General features: G+C 35.6%; 1 protein-coding gene across 1 annotated transcript in view; it reads right to left on the bottom strand.

Moving 5' to 3' along the window:
• Nucleotides 1–8,723, bottom strand: part of LOC110453448 — a 28,846-nt gene extending 20,123 nt beyond the window's left edge. Inside the window, exons 1-7 of the mRNA XM_021502393.1 lie at nucleotides 8,191–8,723; nucleotides 7,030–7,178; nucleotides 6,439–6,483; nucleotides 6,074–6,183; nucleotides 2,516–2,746; nucleotides 2,002–2,315; nucleotides 1,085–1,448 (exon numbers count right to left, since the gene is read on the bottom strand). Coding sequence (XP_021358068.1) covers nucleotides 1,085–1,448; nucleotides 2,002–2,315; nucleotides 2,516–2,746; nucleotides 6,074–6,183; nucleotides 6,439–6,483; nucleotides 7,030–7,178; nucleotides 8,191–8,230 — 1,253 coding nt within the window. The 5' untranslated portion in view covers nucleotides 8,231–8,723. The remainder of the gene's footprint in view (nucleotides 1–1,084; nucleotides 1,449–2,001; nucleotides 2,316–2,515; nucleotides 2,747–6,073; nucleotides 6,184–6,438; nucleotides 6,484–7,029; nucleotides 7,179–8,190) is intronic.
• Nucleotides 8,724–11,139: the final 2,416 nt, after the last annotated feature.

Below are 11,139 nucleotides of genomic sequence, written 5' to 3'. Positions count from 1 at the left end.
AGTGTCACTGTGATGTTTTATTGTAAGTCAGTGTCACTGTGATGTTTTATTGTAAGTGATTGTCACTGTTTATTGTAAGTCAGTGTCACTGTGATGTTTTGTTGTAAGTCAGTGTCACTGTGATGTTTTACAAGAAACATACTTTAGTGTCGTGCAGTTCAATAACGCAGGATTTGCATTTTTTTTTCACCTACATACTGTATTTAATATTTGATTGTATCAAAGATTTATGTGTTTCGCTTTAAATCAAGCATTACAAAAGTCGCAGATAATATCATATTATATAACATACTACTATTCGATAAATTATAAAAGAACGCATTAAAAACTAACGCCTTGGTGCTATCCATACTATTTTATGTATCTAAAGGCACCAAATCCAAGGTATGACGATGAATTGTGTAACTTCGCAATGTCAATGTCCAAGTAAGATGGGAAAACAAATGTGTACTTTTTCGTGTTAAGATGGCGATGAAAGATTCGAATTTAATTTTCACATTAAAGAGTTAGTTACGGTCCGTCGCTTCTTGCACATAGTGTAATGTTGTCGACACGGGCGGAGAGCTCCTGTGTACCGTACACGGACACTGTACCACTGGAAAGTACACTACATCTGAGTGATGATCATTGCATAATATAATAATCTACAACATGGAAAAAACACGGAATTATGTCTGTAGTTATACAGCCGAGGAAGTATCCTGTTCGTATCAATACATTCTCTGGTAACGATTTGACTGCATTAAAACACTGTTTCTGGTACCGGCTTAGGTGGTTCATATCAAAATAAGTTTGGTACTTTCTTTATCTGATCATGTCAACATATTTCCTGGAAATGTCCAGTATTTAAAGCACAGTATCAATAACCTTCATCATTCATTTTGATTTTGGGTTTTGGAACTAAGGTATGTGAGACGTTCCGTTGTTTAACTATTATCAAGATCGTAATACACACGTTCAGTTGTTGCACCATGAGTAACTAAACACATCACTATATGTATGAAGTTTTGTATTAGTCCGAGGATCGTTACGGCCAATATATTACTAGGATAGACATTAAATATATGCATGGGTTCATAAACACAGAATGATCATGATGATAATAGTGGCAAAGACGATGACTGCCGTGTTAACGAAGAAGGCGATCCAGTCCATGGCGTTAGCAACATCTGCCCACGTAGGGATCATCTCTGCAATATTATCGAGCATGACTGTCCCGGTGTCGGACGACAAGGGTTTGCGCTCGGAATCACCATTGACATTGACATGTTCAAACTTCTTTTCACTTTGATAAACAGTTGATCGAACTAAAAATCCGACATGCCTCCATATGAATTTTGCCCATCCCGGCCGTTCCTCGTTCGGGTCCTTCAGATAGAGGCGAAGAATAACGACAGAGCAGGCGACACAGAAGACTGACACACATAACGTCAGGGCGAGATAAAACGCTGAAAAAGTGATATCTAGAGTTGACAATGTGATACAAAGTTAAAAAATCAACACTGAGGGAGTTAGCTAACTAGCTGTAGCGATTGTTTTCTTACAAATAAACCTAACGAAAGTAACAAAATATATATGATAAAAACGGTTTAGAGTTGCAGAGCTTATTTACAAATTATTTACATAGCTGTTTTCGAAACAATGAGTCAGACAACAGAGGTATTTTATCAGTTTTATTAAAACTATGTAAAAACATATCGCATCTATGTTAAAGACTCTATTACCATATGCATATCGTAATTTTTAATACTTATTTTTTTTATATTGTTTGGTTTTAATAAATCCTGAGTGTAGCGCCGAGTCTATTAGTGGGAAGGAAGGTGTAAATTAAGGTGAAAAGTACTTTTGAGGGATGCCCTATTGCCAAGATTATTACGGTGTTTAGTACAACATGTTGTATTAACATTCAACACGTGTCAATTACTGTAAGTCAACAACAATTCAATACCGAGTGACCAAATAGACATTATATCTTTACAGCAACTTCCAATGCATACTTACACAACACTGATAGATGCAACGATGTGTGCGGCATGCTGTCCGCGATCATGGTCAGCAGAACCGCTAACGCCAGCAAAATGGTCAGTGCGTAGCCGATCTTCTCCCCCGAGTCGTTAGGGATCATGAAGACCAGTACATTTAATATGGCAGTCAATGTAACTGGAAGTATGATATTAGTCACATAAAAAGCCCTCTTTCGTTCTAGTTTCATAATGTATCTCAGCATTGCGTATTTCATTTGTCCAGATGGTGTTGTTTCGATAATGACGTCACGATCAACACTAGAACCGAGATAGGTCCATTCACCATTAGGACTGAAAAATAAAATAGCAATGCTTTAATTATTAGGTTTACTAGAATGCACTTATGCAATTTTTTTTATAACATTCAAGTGATAAGAATTAATCCTAATTAACATTTTGATATAAGCATTAGGAACCTTTGAACACCAATGACTGGTTATGTTGTAATCACGTGACTTGACAGGGTATCAGATGGATGTTAAATCGCTCACCTAAGTAGCCGGGCGTTGACTTCTGGCAACAGGTGCATGAGGTCCAGCTCTTCGATGGTGTATGCCCAACTAGTTAGCTCTAGGACACATGTCTGGGTGTCAAACGGAAATGACGTCACGTCGACATTACAGGTGATATGGAATATACGGGGATAGTCTAAGTCGACCCTCCCAGTATGAGTTACTCTGAGGAAGAGATTTTCATCGTAAAGAACTGACACGTCTTCCACTCTGAAATGATAATAACACAGTTATACATGTACTTAATATTTTGGATCTAAATGTTCCGGATCTAAAATATTCATCATAAACACGGTAAATGAATTATGTAGTGTTACATCACACAATCTTTAGGATATATATAGCATAGATATTTGAATATAACATGTGAGAATATATGCTTACAATTGAATTCAGTGTAATATATCACTGAGGTATTAATACGGTAGGGTGTGTTGAATCACACTAAAAATATCTTACACTAGCAAAGTATACTGCATGACGTAGATTGTAATAGCTGATTTGTTCAAATTAATAGGTGGTATGTTACATGTTAATGTTACACAGGCAGAAGATTTATATTAACGCTGTGGTGTATGGTTTTTGTGTAAATATTTTAGGAGCATGCTCTGTGAAAAGCACAACAAAAGCCAAAAAGAAGTATACTGAGCATAACTGATTTCCTTGTTGTCAATAACTTTTTTGCGCTCAGTAGCAGGATTGTTCAGCAGACTGTAGACACCCAAAGGGAACAAACTATGCCCCTCTTTTTGCCTAATTGGGTTTCTTTTCATACAAAACTGAGCTTTTTATGAGCTGACCATGACTGTTAACAAAAACCTAGCCAAATCTTTCAATTTCACATTCAGATATATCGACAACGTGCTGTCTTTGAATAACAATACATATAATAACAATACATATAATAACAATACATATAATGACAATACATATAATGACAATACATATAATGACAATACATATAATAACAATACATATAATGACCACATCGATCTTATAAACTCTCCTGAGATTTAACTCAAAATCACTACAGATTCTTCTTTCTTCGATATTTACTTGCAACATGACCAACATGGAAGGTGTACTACTAAGTTGTACGATAAAAGGGACGATGTCGACGTTCCGATCGTTAACTTTCTTGATAGTTACACCCCTGCACCCCTACTTACGAGGTTGTCATGTCGCAGTTGCAAAGATTATTACAAAAACTTACAACGCAAGGTTTTCAATAATGCATGTTGATGAAAACTATGTATAAGTTAAACGGTCACCATCAGTATCTCATATGGAAATATGCTGTATCTTTGTGTGATATGAACTTCGATCTTATTCACTATGCTCATCAGTGAGCCTTGTGTTGTATGTTTTAATGTTAACGTTGTGGTTAATGTTTTAGGTTGACGTTTTGATGTGTGTTTTTCTACTTTGCCATATGTAACGGACATGGTATATATCAATAGTAAAATCACATTTGTTTCTGTTTTGTCCTGCCTAACCTACAATTGTTGTTCGTTATAACCGGTTCAGGACCTACACGGGCTCAGTAGACACTGTAGTCTTTACACGTTATCCTAACAATCACCACAGTTTTATCTAGACAGTTAAGTAAGGTAGGGACAGCCATGCATATTCAATATGTTCATTCCGTACGGCTCAATATCTTTGACAATAATCTTATCCAAAATTCGGTTTAGAAAAATGCATTTTAATATTTATGTTCAATAGAGAAATTTGTTTCCTGTCCTTTCATCTTCGATAGCGTAGTTCTATTGATGCTATCGCATAAGACATTAACGTATGTGCAATAAAAAACCACTATGTAGGTATTCACGTATTGCCATCAATTACAATGTTACGGAAATGTAACGTTATTTAGATCTTGATAATTCTTCTGATTCAGATTGTCTGTATCCTGTTATTTCACAAATAAACCGTTCCCGATTTATCCCCTCTCAGATCAAAACCGCACTACCAAAGAGTCGTAGATGACAGATTTTGCTAATCTCGCAAATCTAAATAATGAAAGGAGAAGCTGCAGTTTGCGTGTACTTCTTGTGTTAAATACAAAGTATGTTTAAATACAATTCAGTAACGAGTAGAGGGGTCTTAGGGTCATGCCTTATCACACTGAAACCATGAACATAGCTGTTTCATATCATGCATGTACCACGTAGGCAAGGTAAGGACCCTTTTATTGATCAACAATGAGGAATTTGGACTACAGACCACGTTCGTGCCCCAATTAATGTTTTACTTCGTACTTTATGTAGCGCTGCTTGGCATAAATAATAAAACCACATTTTAAAGAATGATAGCAATAAGTCGCTTTGTCCGTCAATGCTTTCGCCTGCCTTCATATTTTAAACTTTCTATGTACATCACGACATGTATCTTCTCCGTAGAAGCTACTTGTTATACTCATCATGCAGATCGTATACAATTCCGTGTAAAACGTTCCCTATTGTGAGTTCACTGCCTTTTATATTTCTTAACTACATATTTACATTTGCATGGCATTGTCACTATATAGGCTATTTGAAAGCTGTGTCATTGATGTGGCTTAAAATACCATGCACCACGAGATATAATTCTTCGCGTATTAATACAACACCGACCGGAACTACAATATCCAATGTAAACAAACATGACGGCTGCTGAAATATCGCTGGACATCATGAGAAATGACAATGTAATTGTAATTGTGTAAAAGAAAAGTAAATATTAAAAAAAAAAACGTATTACAACAAAAACAAGACCAAGGTCTGCAATGTCGTACAAAATGCACATCGGTTTAAATAACCAATGCCGGCAATGGAAAAATGTTTAACACTCCTGCAATTTATCAAAAATCTCGTCTGTTACACTGAACTGATCCACAGGGATTCGTTACAAATGTCAGAAATACGTTATATATGTTATAGACCTATTGATATGAGTCACAGCACACATAAACATACACAAGGCATATGTGTCTTTCAGACTTCATTATCTAACACATTATCAATACAATTAATACATAGAGTATCGCACCATTTAATAAACCTAACGGCATATACTGTCGTCTGTTTCAAAAGTTACGTAAAACCAAATTAGGCAACATAGACATTATTCCATACAACATGACCTATGTTAACGGTAGGGTTGTTGCCTAATTATCGCTTCGCATGGTTATTTGTCTTCAAGCCAGAGCTGCAAGCCAACAACCTACGCTGCACCGTTTAAATAATTACATATAACGTATTTCACATTGGGGATTTTTTGGAGATATTAAAACAACGTTGTATGAAAGCTTTCACAATTTCAATAGAATGTCCTAATCGTATAACTATGTGATTTTTACATGGAATAAATCATTGATACTTGTCATTGCACCTGTCACAACATATGCTATTGCATGATTCAGTGATATTTAACTGGCAAGTCATCATAATCCATTGGACCTCAGCTCGATGCCTAAATTAGAACGTCAGAGGTTTTATTGAAATAACTGGTTGTGAGAACAAATACAATGTCTTTAGATAATAATGTTATACGTACGAGTTGTCGATGAAGAGTTCAGGGATCCAAATTTCGCCGAAAGTAGAATACACGTGATCTGCGTCATAGGTTGCATCAGGTGTCCATGACAACCGTTCGTCATTCCATTCCTTTAGCCAATGAAACAACAGACTTCCACTGATGATATGTTCAAATTCAATAACGAGTTATCATTAAATGATTCCGAGCAAAGGAATTGGATGAACAAATTATACATTTGTCACTGATAATAGTCTTCCGATGGCATATGTTCAAATATAAGGCAGGCTATTTAAGATTACGGAGAGGACAAAATAATGAGAGATAGCATATACTACAATGCCCGACCAAGTCGCAAAATATACACAAACAGCATTGCTACTTACCACTGTTAGCCAGCCCGTCACAGAGAATTGCTGCGCCGTGTTATCCTAAAATAGACATTGTTATAATGAATATTAACACGCAAAATATTATTCTTACTTTATAAAAATAGAAACATCTTGCACCTTTTTAGAAAAGTATTAAACACATTTTGCTAAGTAAAACTTAAACAAAAATACGACACCAACAACAAAATACTACAAATAGAAATTAATCAAGTGTATTGCATCCATTCTCCTTACAAAACCAAAATTGACGTTTTAACATATAAGATCATCGTTTAACTGAATACAATAACCAGGTCACAAGGTCACATTGACCTTATCAATAATGTGAGGATGAGGACAGCTATTACTGTCGTCTTACCACTTCAGTAAAGGTGAAGCTGCAGGAGTGACCTTGACATACACAATCAATGGATGAATCTTTTTCAGTGACCTTGACATTTACAAGTATTTTGTTCGTGTAGTTGAGTTGAATTGCTATTATTGAATCTGTTTGAGTTCCCATGAATTTACTATACGATTTAGGAGCTGTTTAGAGGTACAATGGTGTCACTAGTCTATGGTTAGTGTTCGAGCTGTATTCCTTACCAGTCCATTTATGGTAAGAATGCTGAGGCCAACCTTGGTCTGTACTGTCGCGTTTGGACGTACGAGGTAGTGGTACGTGTCTGTCTCTATGTAGTCCTGTCGTACGGCCATTTCTCCATTCGCTGACCAGCCTAATACTACAGGGCTACCTGTAAATGTGACCATAGCAATTGTATATAATGTATTCTTATTAACCATATCTTGAATGTTAATGTTATTGTGAAATCAACAAATACCTGACATCATCGTTGCCCCAGAATGGTCTCATTATATTCCATTACCATGGCCAGCAATGATCACAAAATGATACAATACGAAAAAAGCCAGTTGATGACTTGTTTGTGGGAGGTGGAGAATTTCGTATTACCTAAATCACTACTGTATAATGCAAAATTTGCGTTGAAGTTGTATTTTTTTTACCTTTTTAGCCTTCCCCTATATGAGGATGAATTTATCTTGAGAGCGGACATTAGTTCACAGCATAAGCATACTGTAGCAATTACATGTAAATGGGGAAATTAACACAATACCAATATTACCGGTTATTGATGATCATTTGAATGGTATACAGTATATCAGATTTAACACATGTATGACAACTCAATCAGAAGTAGGTATTTATTTATTAACTAAAACAAACGGTAAAGGAACATCATACTCTTAATCCATAATGACGAAGTTTAATTACATAGATTTAACAAAAACTACATATCATCTTAATAATCCGTGCTAATTTTCATACAAACAGGTATATATGTACGTGAATTAATTGTGAATGAAATTATAATACACATATACCAATACGTACCAAACTTATATGGTCATGTAAAATAAACCAGTACTTTCCATTTCACTTAACGATGGAGAAAATAGTACATGACATTATCTAGCATCAATTTGTTTTCAAATTTAATATAGGAAACCGACACTCGCAGGTATATGCAAATTTCGTATTTCCTTCCCACATTAAAAGAACACGAATGTCTTTGTTCACATCAATCTACATCTGGAAGTCTTCTGACCCTGTGTAATATCATATAAAGTCACTAGAAAACAAATCAATGCTCGACGTATTTACTGTTTCAAACAAAGCTGGCCCGTCTAAAAGCACATGTTTATGCATGTTTCACTTACAGTTTAATACAAACAAGTGTACCTTACCTGTCAATAACACGGATAGACAAACATACGCAATCTCCATTATAGCAGTCTAAACGGACAGGTGTGTCTACTGGGCATTCATGATGGTTTCCATTCCGTAAGTACAAACACCTGATGATGGTTTTTCTCCCAACTCCCTACAAAAGACAGCGTTCAGTCAGTTCGTGCCTCATCCACCGTCACTGTAAGTGAGTTACCTGTTATCACTGCACTGAAGCACACGTATACCACACAGTAATGCACCAATAAGACATCAAAGGAGACGAGCAGGCCCATCCAACCCTCTAATGAAAGAAAGTAAGCGAGTAATGCTGGTTCGTAATTCTATTTTGTTATATCCTTTTCGACTGCTTTGTCGTAAACATTAAATTATAGTATGTCTTTTCTAGCTTTGATGTGGTAAGTGGCATAATGTAAGTTATGTTATTGTGTAACGAAACGGCGAGTCGTACGTGTGAAAACAACCGAATGGAATTCAGAGACTAGATGACTAGTTTGTGGTTCGGAGTCAGCTATTGTCATGTAGTACTAGTCAAGACTGTTTACTCATAAAGTACAAATATTCTCGCAACTCAGACAGAGATATCCCCCGTCATACCCCTTGCTAGATTTTCCTATCTCGTCCGATCTGTCTTGTACCTTTATGTGACATTTCGCGGCATGTTTACACTGCGATGTATTCATCCGCGCGTTAACTGCTTAAAATTAATAATTTGCAGTATAAATGTTCTGTTTTGTCGCTATATGAATAGTTTTGATGTTGTTAGATATTTGAAGTTGTAGATAAAATATAATCTACACTTTGAAATACATTGTAATCTATGTAAGGACAGACTTCATTTTTACCCAGAAGCGTTGAAATGTAGCTTAAGTAGTGAAGAGGTCATTGCCATTTGAGGCCCAAGGCGGGATACAAAAACATGTACTTAGCAAATTAAATAGTTTTTCAAACTAAAAGGTCCGAGAAATAAAATCAATTACCTGTAATAGAGCAAGATCGGGTTATCTCAGCCTCCGGTTAAGATTCTGTAACATCCCAACCTCGGCTTACGCCTCGGTTGGGATTTTGATACAGAATCTTAACCCTCGACTGAGATAACCCGTTACAGGTAATAGATTTTATTAATCACAACATTAGCCTATAATGTCTTTAATACCTTAACAGTAAATAAGAAAATTAATCAAAATGATATATTTGCTGTCTATATATTTATATTCGAAAATTAAATAACTATACACAAACCATATCCCATTCTTGTAGCTAGCACAAAAAAAACCATCATACCCATTAGTCACAAATATACCATACCCAACTAAAACAAATAAATTATACCCTATTTTTAATAATATACTAAACATCACTACTACAAAATATATAATACTGCCTTATAACAAATATATCACACCCCACCACTACAAATATACATGTATACTACTCTACTATTTCAAATATATCATATCCCACTATGACAAATAACGCATACTCTATTAATACAAATAAATAATACCCCACTTTTACAAATATATTATACAACATTACTACAAATATTTAATACTCAACTGCCACAAATATACACGTATCATACCCCACTACTACAAAACATCATATCCCTTATGACATATATATAAAACCCTATTATTACAAATACATTATGCCTCCATATCCAAATTAATTATAACCCACTTTCACTAACAATTTATTTTCCCCCATCACATATTGGTCTTAAGTTCCGTCGAGGTAACCACGTAATATGGAGAGAAAAAAGAAATATAATGCAGCACAGTTACAATCAATTGTCTACACACCAACATCGTATACCTAGTTACAATCCATTGTCTACACACCACCATTTTGTACCCAGTTCCAATCCATTGTCTACACACCACCATTGTATACCCAGTTCCAATCCAGTGTCTACACAACACCATTGTATACCCAGTTACAATCCATTGTCTACACACCACCATTGTATACCCAGTTACAATCCATTGTCTACACAACACCATTGTATACCCAGTTACAATCCATTGTCTACACACCACCATTGTATACCCAGTTACAATCCAGTGTCTACACACCACCATTATATTCCATGTTACAATCCATCGTCTACACACCACCATTTTATACCCATTTACAATCCATTGTCTTCACAACACCATTGTATACCCAGTTACAATCCTTTGTCTACATACCACCATTGTATACCCAGTTACAATCCATTGTCTACACACCACCATTTTATACCCAGTTACAATCCATTGTCTACACAACACCATTGTATACCAACTTACAATCCATTGTCTACACACCACCATTATATTCCATGTTACAATCCATCGTCTACACACCACCATTTTATCCCCATTTACAATCCATTGTCTTCACAACACCATTGTATCCCCAGTTACAATCCATTGTCTACACAACACCATTGTATACCAACTTACAATCCATTGTCTACACACCACCATTTTGTACCCAGTTACAATGCATTGTCTACACAACACCATTTTATACCTAGTTACAATCCATTGTCTACACACCACCATTTTATACCCAGTTACAATCCATTGTCTACACATCACCATTTTATACCCAGTTACAATACATTGTCTCCACAACACCATTTTATACCCAGTTACAATCCATTGTCTACACAACACAATTTTATACCCAGTTACAATCCATTGTCTGCATACTACCATTAAATACCCAGTTACAATCCATTGCCTACACACCACCATTGTATATCCAGTTACAATCCATTGTCTACACATCACCATTGTATATCCAGTTACAATCCATTGACTACACAACACCCTTTTATACCCATTTACAATCCATTGTCTACACAACACCATTTTATAAATAATTGTATTTAACGTGTGGTCTTTATTAATATATAGAACAGACAATTCCAATGGATGGTTTTTGGCATCCAATAT

The sequence above is a fragment of the Mizuhopecten yessoensis genome, unplaced genomic scaffold, assembly GCF_002113885.1.
Source record: "Mizuhopecten yessoensis strain PY_sf001 unplaced genomic scaffold, ASM211388v2 scaffold7307, whole genome shotgun sequence".
Taxonomy (NCBI): domain Eukaryota; kingdom Metazoa; phylum Mollusca; class Bivalvia; order Pectinida; family Pectinidae; genus Mizuhopecten; species Mizuhopecten yessoensis.
This window is presented reverse-complemented; position numbering and strand designations above follow the sequence as displayed.